A 25996-nucleotide genomic window follows, 5' to 3' on the forward strand; every position below is an offset into this window, starting at 1 on the left:
TGTATCCACTCGGTCATGTAACAGCAGCCCGAGCGGGCGAGCGGACTCTCCCCGCTCTCGGCCGTACCGGGGCATTTGGGGGCTATTTTATTATTAAACACTGATTATCTCAATCGATCAGTTGAATATCAGTATAGATTCTGGCATAAATAAATGTGCATTGGGCCCCCAAATGCCCTGGTACGGCCGAGAGTGGGGAGAGTCCGCTTTCACTCTCGAAATGCTCTCACATGGCCAGCGAATATATAGCCTCTGCCAGGGAAGTCCTGCTCACTGCATTCTCGTGTCAGGGGTGTTGTTCACGGAATTGAGAGGACGAAAGGCGAATGTCCGGCACTTTAACCGGGTTGGTGGATGTGGAGGATCCACCTAGGGGAGTTGGAAAACCCTGATTCCAAACCAATGGTGCACATGGGCTCCAGTATCCTGAGGAAACAAATGGCGTACGAATGAATCGTTGATCACCGGCTACCATGGGACTGCATCTCCTCACGATGTTCCACTGCCTTGTGGATCAGATCTTTAGGTCAAAGGCTCCGGGTGTGGGTCCCTAAGAAAACCACCTGCTTCAGTTTGGGCACCTGGGCAGTATCACAGCCCTCACACAAATCGAATGAGATTTGTATGGCGCATATGTATCTGGTGCTTCCTTGTACCAATATTTATGTGTTTAAATAAATTTAAATAAAATAAATAAAAATGTGCATTGTACCAAGTCTCCATAACAATAATCATTTAAGATAATTTTGTGCAAAAGTCTAGTTTTTGGCTTGATCAAGTAATCCATTGAGTGTCCTCATTAGCATTGATAAGACGTCCATTTTATGCGTTTTTTTTTCTTTATCTGAATAAGTCTTGTTGAAACATCTAGATTTTTGTCAAACCATAATTTAGTCATAAATTCAAATTTTCAATATTCAAAATTCCCTCCTTGTTTTTTGCTTTCATTAATTTTTATTTCATTTTATTTTGTGTTTCAGAACATATTTATTCAGTTGGTCGAGTATTAGGTGATAGAAGTGTTCTTTACAAATATTTAAATCCTAATCTTATTGCAGTACTTACTATTGGTGGTGATATCAACAGTCATACAAATACATTGATGATTTATTTGATTGATGTTGTAGCTGGTCGAATATTGTATAGTGCTGTACATCGTCGATGTTCTGAACCTATTAGTCTAGTGCATTCAGAGAACTGGATTATTGTAAGTTGAACGAGTATTGTTTTTCAGAGATTCTATATTATTTTGAATGTATCCTTTGTACGCTTGTTTATTTTGAGACCGCAGAGTGAGCAATGGTTAGGTTTATGCATAGCATACTAAGTAAAGACAGGAAGTTATTTGATAACGTAAATCTTCATTAACTGAAGTAGTTGGGACATATTTCATGTATGTTCAACCATCGTCGACCTTAACGAGCCTTATTATCCGGTGTAGGAGTAGGTTGGAAGTAAGCTACGGGTAACCAAAACAAGATTTTAGTACCGATATATCAAGTCACTGACAACTGGATTTAATCATGTTAATGAATATAGACTACCTGACTTAGATTCGCTTGATTATCATAATTAATAGTTAGAGACTTAGGGTTTGAAATGGTGGTGATGCATTCATGTTTTTCTCTTTCCTTAGAATTTAAATCCCGAAATGCTTCTACTTCATTGTGAGCAATTTTGAGCTGTCATCCATTATTTTTGTTAACCACGTGGACTCCAACCAGGTATTCTACGCCTAGTTCAATAGTCAATGGCTTTGTGTACTGATACGATGTTTTAGTTTGATCACCTCTATCTGCAAACATAACACTATTCTTTATAGATACTACTTGTTAATTTGCTAAGCTTGTTTTACTGTTTGCAGAGTATTATTCTGTATTAAATGCAAATAGGTATAACGAAGCTTTGCAAAATGTTATAAGTTACACTATTACTGTGATCGATAATTTTCTCGGCTAATCTCATCAAAATATCTATGTAATGGAATGTGAAATTGTTACATACCATGAAAGTTCAATTTTTAAAATTAGTAGTATAATTCATTATACAAGTACATATTCATATGCTTATCTTTGAACCATATTTATCTGTTTAGCGGGTCGTGATACCTTACTTGGATGCCTAAATATAAAGCAAGATTTGAACCTGTGGACATTACTAGCCGAACGACTTAAACACGAACGAATGATACATGATAACTTGTTCACAGTTATGTGTAGCTACACGTTCTAACAAGCAATACTATGTGAATAATTGGTGATTTTATTTGACCATTGAAGGCTTTATTTTGTTGGGAAATGTCTTATAATTAGTCGAAGAATATTTTAATGTCTTATTATTTCAAAATTACTGTTTTGTTTAAAATTCCATGCGAAATTTTTTATCCGTACTTTTCTCCGGTACATTGTTGTAATGTATTCTCCTTTCAAATTTCTTTAAAGTATACTTATTATAATCACAAATCATTACGCAATGAAGCTACCGTTATTGAATTATATGAACCGACTAAATTATCCGGGGAATTATGTGCTAGTCAGTCAATTCCAAGCCCTTGGCAATTGTTTCTCAACAATCTTATTCCTTCGTGGTTGTTATCTAATCCAAGTTCATTGAAAGGATCTGGTGATTTATCGAGTTTTTCACGTTTCTCATCTTTATTTCGTGCTAGTGATGTTGATGGTTTTTGTAGTTCAACTGGTGAAAATTCTTTAATACCTCAAGTTCTACAACAATCTTACATACTAAACACTCCACCACGTAGTGGTGCAGTGACTGTTTCAGTTACTGAGAGAGGAATAACCGCCAAGAATATAATTTGTGAGTAAGAATGGGTTTTTGATTTAATTCTTTATTTAAAGTCGAAATTATTTTGCGTGTCCCTGTGGCTCCTGTCTGGGACGTTAATCGATATCATTTGCTAGATTCGAGGTAATTGACAGGAGACCGTAGACCTAGTTTTATTAGTTGTGAGGACTTATTAGTGGGGTGTACCTGCAATCTTGAGGATAGTGGTGCTTTTTGTCGGAATCGACTCGCGTTACCTAGATTCACAATCTGAGACAGTATCTCTGGTTTATTTGAATAATCTTAGACTGTAAAATCAGGTGACGGATATCGAGTCGTTTCAGGCCTTTCGACTTATACGTATTTTGACAATTTTTCAAATATGTTCCCAATAATGTCGCTTAAAGATTTGCTTTTAATTTTCCAGTGGCTTTACAGAGGAATAGTCTAATTGAACTTCCGAAGACATTTTTCGATCCCCGTCGTAGTTTGGATATGACTTCTGAACTAATGTAAGTTATCACAGAGATATACTAACAACCTTTATTTTGATTTTGTGTTCATTATAGTTAACTTCATTCTTGACGTATCTTCTATCCTAAAATTTCGTTCAATAATCAATCAGTCAAATGCAAAGTATGACCTTGCATATGTTTACATCGGTTTAAGTTCCCATCGATCCTCACCTATAATCTTATTGTTTTCAAACACTTCTCACGAAAGAGTCATTATTCTTGTCACGTATATTCACAATAAATTAACTTCGTTTTATAATTAAAAGGAAATTTCGCTTGGCTTAAAAGAGCTACTAAGTATTTCGTAATTCTAATATTTTAATATTTACTGACCAACCAGCTTGTCATGGTAGGGTCTAAATGAAAGTGTAATCCATTCAATATAGCTCGATTGGCCCGTTACAATATACTAGTCCGACCACTATGTCGAGGTTGTAGCTACAGTTGGGATAGTAAATTATTGGACTAACAATTGGGCTTTTCATAATGCAATTGCAGATATTTTAATTTACTTCTAACAACCTAATTCATTTCTGGAAAGTACTCTAAAATTTTGTATTACTGTACCTTGTTATTAGTTTCGAGATAATGTAGTTTATATCATTCAACTATACCATCTGTCGTTGTTCAAGTGGTTAAGATCAAATTTTTAAATATCTTTTTGTTTCCCAATAAGATGTTTGTTTTTCTAGATGCAGTGCTATAAGTCTACGAAATATGTTGTTAAAATTGCATACAAGAATATCTGTTGAAGACGATGTGTAAATCCTACCTACATTTGAATAATGCAACGTAGAAGTTAAAGACTTCTCGTAATAAATCGGCTAAAAGAACTTACTGCCCTCTTTTTTCTAATACTCGACTGATTTGTTACCTTCTAATAATCCTTCTCAGTATCTATTTATAATTGGTTGAATGCTTCATAGCAAAGCGTCTTATTCATAGCTTTATTTCCCTATCACACTCTACTCTTTTTAGTGATTAAAATGATTATACATTTTCATTAATAACGTAACAGTACGAGAGTACAGGTTGAATTTGATTTTCTCTTTAAATTGCTTATTTTTTAAAATATTCCAGGGAAGAAGGTGTTCATCCTTATGCTCCTGTGCTACCGTTTTCCGATCAAGCTATAATTACATATAATCAATCAATTATGCGAATTCGAGCTATTCGTACAGCACCTACCGGTTTAGAGTCCACTGGATTAGTATTTGCATATGGATTAGGTAAGTATGAAATCTATTCATATATTCTTAGTAATTCGGTAGCTTTTTTTCGAAATGTTTTCCTTCCACTTTTATACTGATTGAAAACGTTTGGTTTTGTTTTAGCTATATAATTAGACTGTTGAATTTGTAGAGTGACACTTGACGTAAAGAGTTCGCTCGTGATAAATCAGGTCTAGTCTCTTACTTAAATGAGTTTCGTTAGTATATCTGTAATCTTATTACTACTGATATTAGTAGTTACATTGACTAAGATGGCTGTGCCACGTATTACGCATGCCCAACTACCACGGCGAGCAATGCTGACTAGTGTTCGGGATGGTTGGAAGAAAGTTAGGGGTGCCCAAACCAAAACGAGGCATCAGTCCATAAAGTCACTAACTTCTGGCCTGAGCCATGTTAGTAAATGCAGACTACTAGTTTGGGGTCCGCGCGACTATCGTAACCAATGGCTGGAGACCCTGAGTGACATGGCTCAGAATCTATCACAATGGTGTAGTTGTATACACTCTTTGTCTGCCCTTAAACTGTGGGACTAAAATTGCTTCATACCTGTCTTTCTTCCTGTACTATATCCTTATATACATTTTTTCTTTTATATATTACCTCCATTAAATTAACTACTTCTATGAATTCGGTGTTCATCTTGTTGTGCTAATTAGGTGTGGCAACTTGGATCGATGCATATATATGCCAGGTCTGACGTTGTAGCTGACTGACTGATTAAATATTAGTAATGGTATGTTAGTGTGTTTTAAATTAACACAGTGTTAAAATTTACATGTTCGTTGAAACGATCCAGCTGGATGCGAATTACATACAACTTCGCACTCCTCATCCCACCTTATATACATGAACTTTTGAAATCTAGACAGCAACATTGTACATGATCTTCTTATAAGTTTATCCTAAATCCCGCCTATCGCTCAAAACGTAGCCTAACTGTAGACTGCTGGCAACTATCGATGATGATTTTTATACAAAATTTGTTTATTTTTTATTCATTATAACATAATTGTGTTGATATAATTCATGTGCACTTCTCGATTTGAACTCCCTTATCCAATTTTGTTTTCCATATTTCAGATTTGTTTTTCACTCGAATATCACCTTCACAAACATATGATTTACTTAAAGAAGATTTCGATTATACTGCAATAGCTACTGTCACATTAGGAATGATAATTGCTTCCATTGTATCATGTCGTTTAGCTACAAGACGAGCAATTCTTAGAGCTTGGGCTTGATTTCTAGTTCATGTAGATTTATTTGATAATTTGTTTTTTTCTTTTTGTATGTTTATGAAAATAATGGTTGTTTCATCTATGTATGATTTATTTGACTTGTATAATTTTTCTTTACATTTGTAATATTTTATATACCTTTGTCAATGTTATGTATGTATAAATAAATGTGTTCTCATTCTTATAAATCCTGCTCTATTAATGGTTTCTGTTATATCCAGATCTTGAATTTTCGCTGTAAAGCGAATAACTTGAGCACTAAAACTCTTGAATCATCCAAGTCTCAAGTTAGAAGACAGAGGACCAATGGAAAAAATCTCATTCCAATCAATGTCAAACGTGGTACAAAAATACTAGGGTATTTATAGTTTTTTGTTAAAATGAAACCACCATTACAGTCAGCCAATCCACATGAAGTGGGTTTTAGTTTTTGCTCAATGAGGAAGCTACATGTCGAGATTCTGGAATGCTCTTCAAAATAATGATTGGATGGGAATTTTTCGGTTCTTTCAGAGCTTCCTTGAGTTCACCTGGAGCCGTCTCCACACCTCCCCTTCTTAAAGTCTCTTATGTAGGACTTTCCTCTTCGGTCCACTTGAGACTTATCTACCACATTCCTTTTGCGGTCCATCACTTTTGAAGGTCGCATTATTTTGCCCTTTCGTCATTTATGTCTTCTGCTTTTGTTCTCCCTAGGGCTTTCTGAAATGAATGCACGAGCATTTGAAACAGTAGTCGGCTTTGTGTATTCGTTGTCCTACTATCCCTTTGGATTTGATTTGCACGTCTTATAAAAGTCCCGAAACTTATCCAGACTAAATACAGTACTTTTCCAACCCGACATTCAATAATACCTGCTTACTCTTTTCTATTATCTTGTTTGGCCACCGGATTGTTATCCCCAGAATTCTTCGGCAGCAAGTCCTAGAACGGTCCCATAGTGGGCACCCGGGAATACGTAAAATAAAGTTACTGACTCAAAGCTACGCATACTGGCTGTCGATGGGCTGTGACATAGAACAAAAGTGTTGTAGCTGTTGGCCCTGTCTAAAAGCCGCAAAGAATCCGACTAAAGGATAACCCAAATCATGGCCAAAACCAGACGAGACTATAGCAACTATCCTACAATTAATTATGATTATGGTTAACTTTGGTTAAGCCTTTTTATTGATTCACTTAACCGACATTGTCATTTGGATAGTAACAATTTGCATATTTCTTTGTACTGTTATGATCACTAGAGCACATGACAAACTCTAGCCAAAACGTTGATTGCTTAAACATCTTTCGGTGATTCATCCCCCTCCCCATATATGCATGCACTGAAAACCTGTTACTAGCTTTTGTTTTAGTTTGCTGCACCCTTATACAATTTGACTGTAAATTTGCCTATGTAATTGCTTGCAGGTACTTACTCGTGTCCTTGTAGCTTTGTGAGCTGCGTCATTTGACAATAAACTGTAGTTGCCGCTTCTCTTTGCCTTCTGATTTCATGCACCGTTGAGAGTTGTATTATAACGGTTATCGAGGTGAAAGATTAGCGAAGCATTGCACTACAAGCCTAAGCAAAGAATATACTCCGATTTCGCTGGTCCAATACAAGGCAGAAACTACTTGGTTGTTTTGGATGCTTTCACGAATTGGCGAGAATTACGCGATATATAATATTAGTGTTTTATATATATATATATATAACGTTTATTTTATACCTATGTCCGGGTGAATTCAGACAGGTTATTTGAATCGACTTTAGGAAGTTCGCATTGGGTTCCTCTACAAAGCCTTAGGAAGTTGAATCTCAAGAACATTTTCAACCTTCAAATATGATATAAAATTGTTTTAAATTAATTTGGACACATAAACCTTGGTACAAAAGGACACCACGATGTGTATGCGCCACACAAGTCATTTTATTTGTGTGTGGCGTGTGGTAATTCCCGTGTGCCTAAGCCGAGGCAGGTGGTTTTCTTAGGAAGCACTCCGCTAGTCTTTAACCTAGAGGTCTAATCCCTAAGGCAGTAGAGCACAGTTAGATTAGATCCATTAGTGTGGTGATTGAAAATAGATTCATACGCCTGCAGTGACCGGCCAGTCTCGACAAGAACACGATTGAAACAACAGAAACAATTATTATTATTGTAACCAATTGTACCAGAGATTGTTTTACTGTATTTGTTTAACTGTATCAGACTCACTTCTTGTTTCGCTATCCGCCTTGTTTGGTTTGAACTTTCTCACACACTGCCCATTTCGCCTGTACCCATTGGCACGTCTCGGTATTATTTCGATACCACGAGATCGCCAATAAATGTACTTGATCTGGATTAGTAAAGCCTTCTGATTTACGAGTTATCAAAGGAACCAAGTCGTTTTTGGACGCGTAATCGAATAGTAGTGGTGATCATAGTCCGTCCTCGACTCGACACCCACTACATCTGGTAATCCCGACAACCAAACACGCAATACATCTGGTGAGCCGTATTTGGAACACGCACTACATTTGGTGAACCACAACTGGTAAACCAATTCATCGAGCACAATTCAAACTTGGCCAACTTTCCAACCCAGATCAATTCGGTGAGTCTATTTATCTATCCACATCTGTTGCACATATTCGTATTGCTATATTTCAATATATAATATTTTGGCAACTTAATATGGTGGATAACGATAAGAATAGTATAAATATAATAGACTCCGAGGTACAGGCTATTAGTTTTCGACCGGTTCCATTTATCCCTCATGATCCAGAAGTCTGGTTCGCGGCACTGGAATCTCAATTTGAGATCCGCCGCATAACCAATCAAAGGCAAAAGTACGCCTATGCTTTGGAATCATTGCCCGGGGATCGTTTAACCGCTGTTTGTGAGGTTGTCCTCAATCCGAACGTTCCAAACGTTTACGACCGTCTCAAGGATGCAATCCTTCGACATTTCCTCCCATCAAGAGAGGAACGATTGAGGACTCTATTAGCACGTCACCCTATGGGTGATGCTAAACCGAGCCATCACCTCACGCGCCTGCAATCTCTTGCAGGAAACACAACACCCGACTCCGAGATAGTCAAAGAGCTGTGGCTCGAAGCCTTACCAGCGAGTATCCAACCAACTCTTACGGCTCTGCTCGAGGACACCCCACTCAACAAGGTGGCCCTCATAGCAGACAAAATTCTAGCACGAGTTAACGCCAAAGACGACAATGTGGTTGCTAGTACTTCCCGTTCAAACATTGATCTCGATGCTAGGCGACCTACGGCTCATGGGGATAGGGATAAGTGTATCCACACCCGTCTCAGTTTTTGAGACCGTTCAAAAGTGCCAGACCCCTACGTCCCCCGACCCAGGTCACGATCTCGTAAGGCCGTAACGACTTGCCCCAAGCGGGCATCTTCCAAGCCACGCCAGAAGGCGGCTTCGGAAGCGAGTCCGAGTTGGTGCTGCTTCCATCGTGCCTTCGGGGCCGGTGCCCGTCATTGTCGAGCTCTCTGCTCATACAAGGCGGGGACTTCCCGAGCCAGTGAGTAAATACGGCCGTACTCACCGGCACTTCACCTCAGTTTGACCGTTTATTTTACGTGCACGATTATCTCACTAACGCTAGGTACCTAGTGGGTACAGGTACCCAAGTTTCTGTCGTACCTATCAGTAACAGTAAGTCTCAAGCTACGATGCTTCGACTACGCGCTGCGGATGACTCAGTCATTCCTAACTATGGTACACGACAACTTACGGTCAATCTGAGCAAACAGCCTTACGAAGGCCCTTTTCACGTGATTTCCCGTCACGAAAAGACCTTCAAGGTTGATCGACATGGCCGCGTCAAAGGAGTTAGCATTGATCGTCTCATGCCAGCACACGTCGATGACAGTGCTATACCTGATAAGCCGAGACCCAATGCTAGACCCATCAAAGCTTCTAGCGGGATCTCTACATCTACTTCGGATACCACGCTAGATGCACCTGAGACCTCATTCTCACGTCCCAGTCAACAGCACGTGTCATCTGCCCCGTCTACGGACGAGACTTCCGTCTCACGTCCAGACCAGCAGACCACACCGCCCTTGACTGCGGATGAGATTGCAGGCTCACGAGGTTCGAACGAGACTACCTTCTCACGTTCCGGTCGCCGAGTACGCTTTCGCGACTAACCTCATAACCAGCAGCGGATACAGTATAGGACCCTACCCCTATACTACACTTTTCCCTTTTTCTCTCATTTTTTTTGTTTACCCCGAGCCTACGCCTCCGACCATCGCTGTTTTGGTATCGTCGACTTCAGTCAACTTTGGCGAAAGCTGGTCTGATCACCCACTCCCTAGTCAACGTACTCAGTCGATCTCTCTGGCTCCAAATACGTATGGTATACATTTGGTTCCGAGCTTGGTTATTCTGGTCGCATCTGGTTCCTTGGCTCAATCTGGTTTCGTCCTACGTCTGCAGCGTTTCTGGTCCGGACCTCTACGAACGCAATCCTCAGATTCTGGATACAAACCATTCTGGTGTAGCATGCTAATCCAAGCCAATCAATACAGTACGTTTCCTCCTGGTACCGTCCTACGTCAAAGACCTTTAGTGGCAACTCGAGGATCAACGATAACTTCCTGTTCTGCCAACGCCTTCGTCCTACAATTGCACGTTTCACGATCAGTCCCACGAACGAAACCGCTACGTATCGAAAGTGTAAACCCTTTCTAGCGGGGGGCTCCTGTAGTGACCGGCCAGTCTCGATAAGAACACGATTGGAATAACAGAAACAATTATTATTATTGTAACCAATTGTACCAGAGATTGTTTTACTGTATTTGTTTAACTGTATCAGACTCACTTCTTGTTTCGCTATCCGCCTTGTTTGGTTTGAACTTTCTCACACACTGCCCATTTCGCCTGTACCCATTGGCACGTCTCGGTATTATTTCGATACCACGAGATCGCCAATAAATGTACTTGATCTGGATTAGTAAAGCCTTCTGATTTACGAGTTATCAAAGGAACCAAGTCGTTTTTGGACGCGTAATCGAATAGTAGTGGTGATCATAGTCCGTCCTCGACTCGACACCCACTACAGATTAAAACACCTCATCTCACACAGTAATAGGTCCCAACATCTTGTAAAACAGTGGGAAAAGATATCGGCTAGACGATGATACTATTAGTCTGGGCATATTAAAGTTGTGCCACACAGACCAATCAGTTAACTCATACTCATTTGAGATGAGTAACATTCCTCAAATGCCCTGATAGGGTCGAGGGTGGGGAAGTCTAAAATCCTTCTCCAAGTGCGCGCATATATCCACTACTAGCAAAGTCCTATCCACCTACTAGCAGTGAGTGTTGGCTAAAAAATTGAAAGGGTGTGTGTAGCACATAAACCGAAATGATGAGTAGGAAAAGATTACCTGAGGAAGTTGGAAAACTTTGATTTAAACCAAAGATGCACTAGGACTGAAGGAACTTGAGGCGTGTAGTGGGTGTCGAGTCGAGGACGGACTATGATCACCACTACTATTCGATTACGCGTCCAAAAACGACTTGGTTCCTTTGATAACTCGTAAATCAGAAGGCTTTACTAATCCAGATCAAGTACATTTATTGGCGATCTCGTGGTATCGAAATAATACCGAGACGTGCCAATGGGTACAGGCGAAATGGGCAGTGTGTGAGAAAGTTCAAACCAAACAAGGCGGATAGCGAAACAAGAAGTGAGTCTGATACAGTTAAACAAATACAGTAAAACAATCTCTGGTACAATTGGTTACAATAATAATAATTGTTTCTGTTATTCCAATCGTGTTCTTATCGAGACTGGCCGGTCACTACAGGAGCCCCCCGCTAGAAAGGGTTTACACTTTCGATACGTAGCGGTTTCGTTCGTGGGACTGATCGTGAAACGTGCAATTGTAGGACGAAGGCGTTGGCAGAACAGGAAGTTATCGTTGATCCTCGAGTTGCCACTAAAGGTCTTTGACGTAGGACGGTACCAGGAGGAAACGTACTGTATTGATTGGCTTGGATTAGCATGCTACACCAGAATGGTTTGTATCCAGAATCTGAGGATTGCGTTCGTAGAGGTCCGGACCAGAAACGCTGCAGACGTAGGACGAAACCAGATTGAGCCAAGGAACCAGATGCGACCAGAATAACCAAGCTCGGAACCAAATGTATACCATACGTATTTGGAGCCAGAGAGATCGACTGAGTACGTTGACTAGGGAGTGGGTGATCAGACCAGCTTTCGCCAAAGTTGACTGAAGTCGACGATACCAAAACAGCGATGGTCGGAGGCGTAGGCTCGGGGTAAACAAAAAAAATGAGAGAAAAAGGGAAAAGTGTAGTATAGGGGTAGGGTCCTATACTGTATCCGCTGCTGGTTATGAGGTTAGTCGCGAAAGCGTACTCGGCGACCGGAACGTGAGAAGGTAGTCTCGTTCGAACCTCGTGAGCCTGCAATCTCATCCGCAGTCAAGGGCGGTGTGGTCTGCTGGTCTGGACGTGAGACGGAAGTCTCGTCCGTAGACGGGGCAGATGACACGTGCTGTTGACTGGGACGTGAGAATGAGGTCTCAGGTGCATCTAGCGTGGTATCCGAAGTAGATGTAGAGATCCCGCTAGAAGCTTTGATGGGTCTAGCATTGGGTCTCGGCTTATCAGGTATAGCACTGTCATCGACGTGTGCTGGCATGAGACGATCAATGCTAACTCCTTTGACGCGGCCATGTCGATCAACCTTGAAGGTCTTTTCGTGACGGGAAATCACGTGAAAAGGGCCTTCGTAAGGCTGTTTGCTCAGATTGACCGTAAGTTGTCGTGTACCATAGTTAGGAATGACTGAGTCATCCGCAGCGCGTAGTCGAAGCATCGTAGCTTGAGACTTACTGTTACTGATAGGTACGACAGAAACTTGGGTACCTGTACCCACTAGGTACCTAGCGTTAGTGAGATAATCGTGCACGTAAAATAAACGGTCAAACTGAGGTGAAGTGCCGGTGAGTACGGCCGTATTTACTCACTGGCTCGGGAAGTCCCCGCCTTGTATGAGCAGAGAGCTCGACAATGACGGGCACCGGCCCCGAAGGCACGATGGAAGCAGCACCAACTCGGACTCGCTTCCGAAGCCGCCTTCTGGCGTGGCTTGGAAGATGCCCGCTTGGGGCAAGTCGTTACGGCCTTACGAGATCGTGACCTGGGTCGGGGGACGTAGGGGTCTGGCACTTTTGAACGGTCTCAAAAACTGAGACGGGTGTGGATACACTTATCCCTATCCCCATGAGCCGTAGGTCGCCTAGGATCGAGATCAATGTTTGAACGGGAAGTACTAGCAACCACATTGTCGTCTTTGGCGTTAACTCGTGCTAGAATTTTGTCTGCTATGAGGGCCACCTTGTTGAGTGGGGTGTCCTCGAGCAGAGCCGTAAGAGTTGGTTGGATACTCGCTGGTAAGGCTTCGAGCCACAGCTCTTTGACTATCTCGGAGTCGGGTGTTGTGTTTCCTGCAAGAGATTGCAGGCGCGTGAGGTGATGGCTCGGTTTAGCATCACCCATAGGGTGACGTGCTAATAGAGTCCTCAATCGTTCCTCTCTTGATGGGAGGAAATGTCGAAGGATTGCATCCTTGAGACGGTCGTAAACGTTTGGAACGTTCGGATTGAGGACAACCTCACAAACAGCGGTTAAACGATCCCCGGGCAATGATTCCAAAGCATAGGCGTACTTTTGCCTTTGATTGGTTATGCGGCGGATCTCAAATTGAGATTCCAGTGCCGCGAACCAGACTTCTGGATCATGAGGGATAAATGGAACCGGTCGAAAACTAATAGCCTGTACCTCGGAGTCTATTATATTTATACTATTCTTATCGTTATCCACCATATTAAGTTGCCAAAATATTATATATTGAAATATAGCAATACGAATATGTGCAACAGATGTGGATAGATAAATAGACTCACCGAATTGATCTGGGTTGGAAAGTTGGCCAAGTTTGAATTGTGCTCGATGAATTGGTTTACCAGTTGTGGTTCACCAAATGTAGTGCGTGTTCCAAATACGGCTCACCAGATGTATTGCGTGTTTGGTTGTCGGGATTACCAGATGTAGTGGGTGTCGAGTCGAGGACGGACTATGATCACCACTACTATTCGATTACGCGTCCAAAAACGACTTGGTTCCTTTGATAACTCGTAAATCAGAAGGCTTTACTAATCCAGATCAAGTACATTTATTGGCGATCTCGTGGTATCGAAATAATACCGAGACGTGCCAATGGGTACAGGCGAAATGGGCAGTGTGTGAGAAAGTTCAAACCAAACAAGGCGGATAGCGAAACAAGAAGTGAGTCTGATACAGTTAAACAAATACAGTAAAACAAGCTCTGGTACAATTGGTTACAATAATAATAATTGTTTCTGTTATTCCAATCGTGTTCTTATCGAGACTGGCCGGTCACTACAAATCTTTAGGCCAAATCTAGACTTATAATTTCATAATGTCTTAAAACCAAAGCAATTCGCCAATTAAAATACAAAGACTCCTCAATGGAATAAGGATGAGTTTATACATTATAAAACGAATAATTGTCGAATATAGAATAAGCCTAGTTGAAAGCTGGGATACTTATCTTTCAAGATGACTTTATAGCTAAGTATCCTAACTGCCCACTGTTTAAAGTTGTAACTAGTCTTTATTAATTTTAATGAATGAAATAACGTAATCGTAACTTCATAGTTTTCGGATAAGTTGATCAAGTGGTTAAAAATGATTCCACATATATTCTAAGCCATTTTTATCGAGATAGAAACACGTAGTTGATATTTTATACAGATGTGAAATCACTCACTTATGCAAATATGAAGGAGACATTTTATTTTAGAGGGAATTCATATTATGTAGACAATTATTTTTCAATCGACTTTGGAATATGACAGTCAAAGCTTATTTCAAAAATGAGTTCTCAATTTAAAGCTAGTTACGTAGAGCAATAAAGTGATTCATCTTTTGATTTTAAGATCTAAACGTATTGATCACCGAACATCCCTGGAAAAACACCCATTTATATTATCCACCTGTAGCTTAGGTAATAAATGATTACGAAATAAATAAACTAATTACCTATAAGATTTATGTGAGTACACTTGCATTATAAACTTGTCTTTTACAGTTTATTGGTCTCCATCACATGAAGTCATTGTTTCTTCCTGTTATCAGTCAGTGGACTACATCCTTAAAATGACCTCTTCCATCAACAAAGTTTATCGAGGATCAAACCAAAAACAACTCCAGTACATGAGGCCATTGTTCTGATTAGAGATTTAATCCTATGTCTCAAAATCAGTGCGTTTATTATTTATCTTGAATATTATTATTATAAACCGCTATCTCATTTGTTCTTTTCCAGATACATTACTTATCCATTTTTCCACTTGCTTCAGGTTTGTTATTGAAACTTTCAATCTTAATATGATTATTTTTCCAACTCCCTAATGGTGTTATAGTGAACGAGAACATACAAGTGGAGACAACCGAATATATTTGGATACAAAATTACAGAACCTCTTTGTAAAATTTGAGAACCGTACAGTAAATACTTCATTTGCAAAATACCAATCAGCTGTCTCGGACTTTATCGTTCCTTCATTTCCATACCAGTCATGCTCTATTGTCATCCTCTTTTCGTCAATCTTCTTAACCTTCTGTCGCTAATCCCTTCTCCTGCGATTCATGATACATACTACTTATATCTGTCGACATCAGTAACACAAACTACAGTATGAAGTGTCACGACTTCAATGAATTGAAATTTGTTCCAGGTCTCAACTTGTTTATTATTGGCATTGTATATTATGCGATTTCACACCATTTCCATATTTCTATGTTCAGTGAAAATTAGAGGTTTACAAGACATCAATTGAAGATTTCTGTTGTATATTGTACCTGTGATACTGAGTATATTATCGTGGTTAGTTAAATGTTTGATTAGTTTGGAAATATAATACAGGGCGAAAGTGTTTTTGACTGCGGATTACAAGAATTACTTCTAAATTGAGTCTGCCCATTAGTTAACAGTCATCAGTTTGTATTTCTGCCACCTCCTCACATCCAGCGTTTGACTTCTCATATTATGTCCACTAATTAGTAGATTGACTTACGTGGACGAGGGGTAGATATGTTTATTACATCTTCATCTTTAAATGAATGAGAACTCTAATACTTATTGAGGTTCAATAACAGTGTTTCGTACTTCATAACTAGCTCCGATTTATTGGGCAGTCTTGTCTTAAAGTTGCCTACCACAGAAGTGTGATTGTCTGGAGCATTGCCTTACAAAAGGTTTCTTGGCGAAGATGGCAATATACATACCCTTCTCTTTATTGTTACAAAATATTAGCGATTACACAGGTTTGCCCAGATTTTATAGGTAACATTTTGAGAACAGCTCTTACAGAGTTTGTTATGATGTATATATCCTATCTAAAGCAAGTGTATGATACTGCTTGCTGTGTGGGAACACAAACCACCGAATCCGCACTTAGCAACTTTGGTCCTTCGTGTTCGTTGGTAAGAGGTGTCAGTCATCTGGATACTATTAGGTGTCATATTTTGCACCTATTCCCTACCATGGTATCGCGTGTTTTAAACTACATGTTTTAAAGCAATAAACCCTGAAACTAGGTCAAGGTGTTATTATTATTCCCCCGTATGGGTTTTTCCAAGTTAGTTAAATCTCCTTTCTGTTGCTACACAAAGAGCGAGTGTGGAGAAAAGCCCTCTTGGCGTCCACAAACTTAAAACAACTTCCAGTTTTCTTATAACTGCACCTGGAGATATTACGTACGCTAGTTGACTTATGTTCTTCAGTCAGCAGGAGCGAAATGCCATGAATTATTATGATTACAACTATAGTGACAAACTGCTTTAAAAGCATCCACACTTTGAACACAATCATAGTCGTGAAAACCTAATTTCTGAACTAGCAAGTGCTTTTTGCTCTTGACATTCCCATATGCTCATGTAATTGTTTGTACGATATCGTATTATTGCTGAAAACATCATGCTTACTTGAGTAATGTTCAGGCTACTAATTTCTGCCGACCAAAGCATAGCGTTTGTGGTTTGATAACTTCTTGATGTAGTCAGAACAGGCAATCATAATTGATAGACAAAGTAATCTTTGAAGGTCAATTAACTTCATATTTAGATTGTTATTAACCACAGATTTAAAGATATACATTGAACTTTCTAAGACTAAACAAAATTTCGCGCCACTGATTATACATCGTATGAGTTAGCCGGCTATGTATTATCAGTCTTTTAGAATGAAGATAATAGCCCAGTTAACCTGAATTAATGGTCATAATAGGTACCTCTCAGATGGTCTAGATCCTTGATGTGGTTGTTAAAGTTGATACATTGTGAGCTCCTGCTTTATTAACTTGTTGTTGGCAACATTCAAATGGTTGCATTTTCCTAAACATAGTTCATCTAGACATTTGAATAGTAAGAATAAATAACAAGACGAACTGACAAACATTAGTTATTTTAATGCTAACTGGCTAATACAAATACGCAGTTACAAAGATATGGTCTATGTAGATGAATAAAAACTGTCTCAACGCAACTCGGATATTATTTTATAGACAGAATGAACCAAATATTCTATGTGTATCAGTATACTGCAAGGGATTGATCGGTTCAAAGAACCGTTTGGAAGCTCGAACAGTAATAATCGAGTTTGATCTCTAAAGATTACGGAGTATAGGTTTTGGCGAACTTATCCTTCATTTTTTCTTGGTTGCATTTCAATACATTCAGCAGCACATAAGAGTTTTCTAATAGCTACAAAATTCATACGTATTATGATTGCATAGTACTTTAGAATAGGCTTGTTGCGATTCCGCAATCGCCTTATCGTAAGAATTCCGAACAACTAGCTTCTTGCTTAGTGAATCATTTATTTTCGCAAGTTTCTCAGAAATAATCCTCATGTCGTGCTGAAGACGGTTTTTTTCATCATCTTCCTCAATAATTGCTTTTTGTAACTGATCTCTTTTCTGACACAAATCTTCTATCACTTAACTATATCAAGCATTCAAGAAACTGATGTTACGTTTCACAAGTTCGGTGTTGTGCTGTTGAAGAATTTGTGCGTCATGTTTCATTTTCAAAATGTGATGTTGGTGCTAGGATACGTGCCAATGTTTTTCAATAATCAATATCTTTTCCACAAACTATTGTAATGTAATTAAGAGTAAGATGGAGTTCCGGATACCGACATTGTTCAAAGGGTATGGTGAATTCAATTAAGGTGCTAATCCAAGTATTTTCGACAGTTATTTGAGGATTGTGTCCGACGTTAAAGTGATTATGTTTATCTAAGTACGGTGAGGTTACTGAAACTAGCTGTTATCATGTTACTTGGAGGCCAATCGACTGTTTATGAGAATTATGATGAAAAAACTGTATTACAGGCATGGGTAGCGAATTCGGGAACATCACTTACGGTTAGGATGTGAAATTGACCGACCTAGTCAGTCATTCCCACTCAACGTAGAACCTGACATATACATGGATGCATTTAATTAGCCATATAACATTTACACAGTGGTATGCAAGATTAGTAAGACTACCAACAGTGTTAGTGTTAGAGAAAGGATATGTTCCGAATAGGTGGCTTTAGAAGAAAATATAAACTAGCAGAACAAAAATTCCAGGATCTGAGAAAATAGAAAGACGGGGTGTATCCGTGCAAATATGAAAGGTTATGGATTATGTTACGAAAATCCCCGACAGCTGTTTACGGCAATAGCATAGATTCCAACCAAGCCTGAGTTTGCTAAACGGCTCAATTCAACAGTCACCAACTTTATAGGCTGATGATACTTTTTTTGGTCAGCTCTTGCTTCCGTCTGGCTTCTCTACACCGGCCCATCATGTGTCTTGCTAACTGGAGGTCGAAGATGCATAGCAAAATGTCTAACGAATTCTTTAAAATTAGTTACAATACTAAAACGGTCCCATGGTAGATCCCATTTAAGTCAAGCCAGGGTCAGTGTGACCCTTCTTACATACTTTAAATCCGCAGCCAAGAATCCCTTTTTGTAATTTGATTGATAGGCGCCCATTTTGTTCTGAAGTGTTTTAGGTTAGCTGGGTGTGTATAGGCTAATACGAATTCCCGTTTCCGGAATACTTGGATCGTAAAATCGTATGCCCAAGTTCCTAAAAATATGCTCGGTGTTCCGTATGTCTTTTGGTTCGATACGGTATTTATTCTTTTCTTATATAATGATTGACACATCTGTATGATGGTTAACAGGTGGTTTATGACCTATTGGCATCTGGAGAAAGGGGAAATCTGATGCCGGGTCCTTTAGCACTCAGTATCTCAGGATTCGGTAGAGCACGCGAAGACCCAGGTTGAAAAGAAAACGACGCTCAACGATGTGGAAACTATGAGAGTAGAAGCAATCGCAATTAGGTTAAAAGCAGCCAAAGTCAAACAGAAGTCAGTCATTAATTTTCTATTATGTTAGAGACATTACAACTAGAGTTCTAAAATTACTTACTTCCCTAATATCGTACAATTATATTAGCGGGTTGTTGTACAGTACTGGAAGTCTATGATATATTTGGATTGACATGAAGACCAAGAAAATGTTTTATTGAAACAATTAGGCTCCACATTTAGCTAAATAGCCTTTTGCTGTAAAGTAAATTTGAGGAATTAAAAAACATCAAATGTATATGTAGAATTCGATATGAATGTTTTCATTTTGTGGACGACCAACGAGAACTGTATAAAGTTTGTTTGAACAGGTGCACATGCGATTGTAGTTTTCCCATCAAAAATCAAATAGCATGGTTAGCAGAAAATGGCGGTGCTTGTTAGTGCAAACGTCGAATTTTCGTTATTCTCATACGAATTTGGGCGTACGTGTTCTTTTGACTTCATGAGATCAGTCAGCTCATTGCTATAATAATAGACCTGATCCAAAATTGCAGATTTGTCATAATGTGACTACCTAACCTACCAGGTGTTAAGTGAAAGTCATACCATTGGTCATTGTGACTCGTCCTATCGTGTAAATCAGAAATATAATATTTACTGCTTCTGAGAAACACATTTCGGCTGTGGATAAAAAAATATATTTTGTGTGAAAATATGTGAACTACATGGAGTGACCACGCTCGCAAGTTTCAGCCACTCATACTGACCAGGAGTTCCCGTGTTCACCATCTCTAACCTTCTCTCCATGTTAAATGTCGATTGTGAATTTTCTCTTCTTATGTTCAGCTTCGAAGACCGTGTGGTTGGGAACCGATAGCACCGCAGATCGTCCAAATTTTCCTGATTTACTACTGTTATAACCACATTTCTGAAATTCAAGGGATGTCGGAGTATAAATATACTGCAACTTCGGGTCCTCCAAACCAAGATTTGATGAGACTCGGTAAATCCCATAACTATATGAGAACTTGCTAATTATAAATTTAAATACATCAAAGTTTTGTCCTCTACCCTAATTATAGAATCAAATTCATCAAAAAAAATTTACCCGTACAGTCTATCAATGTCTGAAAACTAAGAGGTGTAGGTTAAACGTATAAAATAGCCAAGTTCACTGATTGACTGAAACAGACGTATCACAAATAATTTAACTTCACATGTAACCCTCCCTAGGGTAATGCCTTTTGTTACGTCCTTGAATCTGTCTACCCACTTTAGTGCCGAGTATGACTTGTCGAATGTAGATTAAGACCTTGACCCGATAGGCTGACTGGCTTAACCTTGAGGCTAATATGCGTGAGTTCGAAGTGGGGGTAGAGAGACGAAAACTATTCTATCCCTGATTGGCTGGCAAGCACGCGAGAGAGAGAGGAGACAAAGACAGCTGGAACACTAATCACTTTATTCCAACCCCGATCTAGCACTCGAATTCCCAATTCAGATTACGGTGAAAAGTTACATGAATAAGTAGATGAATAACCTGATCACAACGTACAATAATAAGGAAAATACAATTGTGTCCAAAACTGGGGTATTGTAGTAGAAAATAGAGTACAAAAGGTTACGTCTAAATGACAATAGCTTTAGAACAGAAAATGCTATGGCAGTGAATCATGCATCAAAAGAAAGCTTATGATCTGTAGAATAGGCTAGGGGCAAAAGTAAATGTTACAGTTTTACAAGCTTTGAATTAAATGAATTAACGTCCCCAAAAATAGCTTCCGTAATTTGTTAAGGCTTCTTGTTTCGCGGTTCACATCACCTTTCCCAAGCCTGGATAAAGGAGAATTGTTAGACATAGGGTTAGCAACCTTATACCGTGAAAAATAACCTCGCTGAAAACGCTTACTCCTTCCTTGGAGTCGAAGGAACTTCATTTGAAGGAGTCATGACGCCTCGTCCTGAAAGCCAAGAACCTTCAGAAATTACTGAGCAGATATCCTTTTGACAGCCAGATCAAGATTTGATATTGGTACATGGAATGTATACATAATGTAGGGGACCGAAAGGATCATTCAAATAGCTGTAGAACTGGAAAGGTATAAAATGGTGGTGATCAGAATAAGTGTAACCCACTTCTTCAAAACTTCTGTCTTCTGTAGATTTATCTTCCAATGATCGTTCATATGTATACATATGTTTTATATATCTAAATATGTATGCCGTATCAATATTCTTAAGCATTTTAATTGTTCCAGTCACAAGAGTGAACTATGGTGAGTTTTGAATATCTTACAGTAAATATGATGTTCATAATAACATGACACAGTGAGAGAGCTGTGTTAGTGAGAGATTGTCTTGGTTTAATGTTGATATATATGGTGATGAGTCCAATTCAGATAACAGTACCACGAAAACGTGACAAATAATAACAACCATCATGCAGTTCCCAAAATTATATAGGTGAAAATAATTAGCACATAGTTACAATGCATCTGAATGAATAATTAAATATACTGATATTTTTGCTTAACTGACTCGTTTTTTGAGTCAAATGCCACACATGAACTGCATACATTTGATCTTCAAACCTGAACTGAGTCAGTTAGTTGATGCTGTGTTAAGAATAGTGCTTTGTCCTTGTGGAGTTTTGGGGGATTATGTTTTATTTAGGTTTGGACTCGCGAATCATGAGCTTTGCAGTGCGACTCCACAGCGAAAGATTAGTATAAACTGCGAGACGAATTCTCCGTTTGATTTCGTGTATCTTATATAGGTCTAACCCTATTCAGGAGATGACAGTTATAAAAAGCCAAATAAGGATTAAAATTTAATGATATTTTCCAGGTATTGACTTACTAAGACAGACAGCAGGATGTTAGGAAAAGCGAAGGAAATTATACGTGACAACTCAAAATGTTACTCATCACAAGCTCCGACATGACTGAAAGTGAAATTGAGTCATGAGGCTCAAAAACAGATGTCGGATGAAACAATAAGAGTACAGACCTATACGCTTACACATACAACACGTACAATCGCAGAATCGTAACAGTAGTATGAGAGGTACTAGGTATCGATACAAAACTTGGACTTCATAGTGTAGCACTCATCGAGCGTTAGTTTGTAAGGTAATAGTAATCGTACATTTTGTGATATCACACTTATTAGGGGTCCATGTTTCTGACGTCTTGTAAATTAATGTAAGTGAACTCTTCAAAGCATTTAAATAGATGACCAAAATAAAATTAACACAGATTAAGTAGTATTTTTAGTATTTTCACAATCGTAATGGGAGTGGACATGTGGATAGCATGTCGTTTTTAGTCAAGGTAATTCTGTGAGAGTCATGTAACTCTTGTGGTGGCGAGTATGATGAATTATTTATAATCTGTTATATAAGGGATATACACAGAAACTCACAATTTCTTGTGACAATAGTGGAATTATAAGGAGATTAACTTTGATCCGATAGTCGCACACTGAGTTGACAAAGTTAGTTCAAAAGCAGGGACAAATAATCTAAATATGTAATAACCAACGTTACAAGTTGAAGACAAAAATCAAAAGGATCCTCGAAACTTGGATCTCCATAAAATATTCTTTTCTACATGTAATTTGTATTTAAACTACTTAGTATTGACGCTTTTGAAAACAGTATTCCTATATTCACTGGGGGGAACACAAAGCCGCAAATTATTTCGATTGTACTGCCATCAGTAATGAGTCAGTGTAAACTGATAAATTACTCGAAAAAACACCAGAATAATTACCAACTGATATGCTACACTTGACCTCTGTTTAGAGCTCAGTGTTTGAGTGTGTCGTTTAAAAGATTTGATCATAATAAGACGAATACTCCAAAACTGAAGAAATTTATCGTCCCTGTCTATGTGCAAAACTTCATAAGTGTTCACTTACTCGATAGATGTTAAAGTGTGATTGAAATAAGAATCCATCGTCAAGGGTAACATGTTAGTTTCTGAGCGCATAAAGCCACTGATAATAATTGGTATCAAATCTTTGTCGTCTTTAGTTAGATGTGTATAAGAGTTCCATATGGAGATTCTGTGACATTACTAATTTATTTCCCACTGTTAAATCACAAACTTTGGGAAGACTGGATTGAACTCTTTATGAACACTGATATAGAGTTACACATCCACCGAGCAAATGGTCAAAACACAACAACTTGGTGACCATATGGTGCACATAGTATAAAGATAGTTTAAAACGTACAAATATATAATTCCTAAATACTTTTAACTCCTTTTATACTGTCAGAAAGTATCCGAAATAGCTGATAGGTTGGTTCGACCTGCTCCAAAAGTGACGAGTTGACTGCAAAATAATTCGAGAACCTCACGATAAGTTATATCTCAATCTAACCTGAATATGGATGACAAAAGCGTTCAACATTGATGTACGTTTGACGGTGAATGGCTGGGCTGATTTGTATTTCTCAAAACTATTCAGGTTGCTTGACAACACGGTGGTGATGGGGAACAAAATCAGTTAATGTGGCAGCCGCAGAAGTGAAAACTAAAATAGGCATTGCAAAACTACATATTTGCCAGGAATTGAAAGAGAGCTTCAATAGGAAAATTGAGTAAATCTAATGTCAAGCAAACCAAAACATATGGTTAGTTCTCAAATAAAAACCTCACAGAATGCCAACCTTACACTTAGGTGAAGACAACAATTTGTCGTCACAATAAATGTAACATGAAGTATTTCCACACACACTCATATAAAAGCATATTAAAAGATCTTACACCTTACACTTTTATTTGGTAATTCTGTTTTACAAGGTGTTGTAATAGTTGGTGACTATACCTGTCAAGTGTTGTTCAGTATTATGAAACTTTAGATTCTACCAATTCTACTACTTGCACCACTCTATTTTTAGTAATCTGTTAGTAAACGTCGACATCTATTCCTATTATAAATCATATTTAAGGTTATTTTATTACCTGGTCATAATAATTAAACTAAAAGTTATCGGCACTTCAATATAAGCTTCATTGACAGGATTTCCGTCAGTTTCGTTGGTTTGAAAAACGCAGTTTACGTAGACTTAAGATTCCCGAGGATGGAGTCAGGTTACTAATTAGTTGAGATAAGACATGGATGATTTACGAAACTTGGCATCGAACAGCTAAAATTCTCATGGAGCGAATGAACAAAGATCCTGAAAGCAAGTTGATAACACAGCACATACAAGAGCCCCGTACCCCTTTCTTCATCCATTTCACCCAATCCACACCATTCTACCGATTAATCTGAATTCCTCATGTTCGACCATGACAGTAATTTACAGACCCTTCAAAATCCGTCGATCAGCCTTCATAGGTAAAAGCGGTTCGGCTTGATGGATGATTTGGCTAATGCGAAGTGACACTTCATCGGCTCCACAACTCTTCTTCACCCGGACCGACGTCCTTTCGTCTCGATGCCAATACTTTAGAAGAGAAACGCCTTTGTTGTTCGCCACACAATAAGTATGTTGTATCAGCATTTTAAAATGCGTTTCGTAGTTTTACCGTAACAGCGACGACATGGAAGCTGTCATTTATTCATTTCTTTCACTTAGTATTGTTTGTTTGGATCTTCCCATCGATGTGTTTAGGACTGCAACTGGTCAGTCTCTAATTGGCATATGTGCATACTGTGCGTATTGCCTCGATATACCTTAATTCACAAGCATGGTAAGCAGAGATGGATAGTGGATAACGCGATGGCGTTTGAAGCGAGGGTACTGGGTTCGAGTCCCAGAGTGAACATCAACTCTGAGATGCAGGTACATCCAGCTGACGAGTCCCAAATAGGACGAAACGCGCGTCCTGGATTCTACTGCTAGCCACTATCCATCTCTGCTATTCATTTCTTTGTTTTACTTAATTTTTGCAGTGTGGTTTGAGCGAACAATGAAAGTAGCGACGTCGACGATTTACATCTGATTTGCCTAGGTTGTAAATGACGATATCGTAATACGGCGCTGTTGATATACGCTTAGAATTACGAAAAACTTCAGTCACGGCAAGTAGTTGGGCGACCACGTGTGCAATGAGAAACATTGTTAGAGAAAAAAACCATGCCTTGGATTGTGGAAAGCTCTGGAAACCAAGAATTTATTTGCAAAACATGTATCTTATATAAACATATCAGAATGAAATTAGCATGACATACGTGTAATAAAAAGGTTGAAACAGGTCAATGCATCAGATCAAGCAAATGCCAACAAGGCGGTGAATATTGTTAAAAAACGTTTTGGAAGACGCACCCATTTTGCAAAAGACTGCTGCTGAAGGTTTAGCTTTTAGAATTAAATAACATATGTTACTTACGGTCATACTGTGATGGGATGTATTTTTTGTCCGCACGATTTCCATTTTTCAATCCTTTGTTGGGTTTAGGTCAAACAAATGTACCAATTTAGATTGAAATAATATATTCTGAGCCATAGGTTCGACACTGTTCTTTTCTTGGCCTCATTTAAGTTAATAAGTAACTGGGGTTTCGCTTTAGTTTAACAATTAATGTTATTTTTTACTATAAGATGCCGTTCTTAGCATACTTTGAATTGGTTGTATACTTTATTACATTTGGGCTGAGTTTTAGTTACAACGGGTCCTCACCATGGCCATTAAAAGGATATGCGAGCGACTTGGCCATCGGCTTGCTGTCACTTGTGGTATGCCGTGAAACGAATGCAAAGTGTTTTCGAAAGTCGTGCACTGGTTCCGCAGAGACTGGCTATAACATACTCAGTAAGCGAAACCGT

General features: G+C 38.9%; 3 protein-coding genes across 3 annotated transcripts in view; 2 read left to right on the forward strand and 1 right to left on the reverse strand.

Annotated features, from left to right (window-relative positions):
* The window catches only part of Smp_003340 (hypothetical protein), a gene marked incomplete at its 5' end in the record, with an annotated part of 31798 nt that extends 25841 nt beyond the window's left edge, over positions 1-5957 (forward strand). The window contains 6 exons of the mRNA XM_018793146.1: positions 981-1207; positions 2442-2536; positions 2690-2817; positions 3212-3296; positions 4380-4528; positions 5615-5957. Coding sequence (XP_018647688.1) covers positions 981-1207; positions 2442-2536; positions 2690-2817; positions 3212-3296; positions 4380-4528; positions 5615-5775 — 845 coding nt within the window. The 3' untranslated portion in view covers positions 5776-5957. The remainder of the gene's footprint in view (positions 1-980; positions 1208-2441; positions 2537-2689; positions 2818-3211; positions 3297-4379; positions 4529-5614) is intronic.
* Positions 5958-17286: 11329 nt separating this feature from the next.
* Positions 17287-17943, reverse strand: Smp_003330 (putative 13 kDa deflagellation-inducible protein). Its single transcript, XM_018793147.1, has 3 exons — positions 17872-17943; positions 17636-17835; positions 17287-17600 (listed from the first exon to the last, which is right to left on the reverse strand). The coding sequence occupies exons 1-3, from the start codon at positions 17921-17923 to the stop codon at positions 17511-17513; spliced, it is 342 nt and encodes a 113-aa protein (XP_018647689.1). The 5' UTR covers positions 17924-17943; the 3' UTR covers positions 17287-17510.
* Positions 17944-25868: 7925 nt separating this feature from the next.
* Smp_123930 (hypothetical protein) overlaps positions 25869-25996 on the forward strand; it is a gene marked incomplete at both ends in the record, with an annotated part of 15777 nt that continues 15649 nt past the window's right edge. The window contains one exon of the mRNA XM_018793148.1: positions 25869-25994. Within this exon, the coding sequence (XP_018647690.1) occupies positions 25869-25994 (126 nt within the window). The remainder of the gene's footprint in view (positions 25995-25996) is intronic.

The sequence above is a fragment of the Schistosoma mansoni genome, chromosome 1, assembly GCF_000237925.1.
Source record: "Schistosoma mansoni strain Puerto Rico chromosome 1, complete genome".
Classification (NCBI taxonomy): domain Eukaryota; kingdom Metazoa; phylum Platyhelminthes; class Trematoda; order Strigeidida; family Schistosomatidae; genus Schistosoma; species Schistosoma mansoni.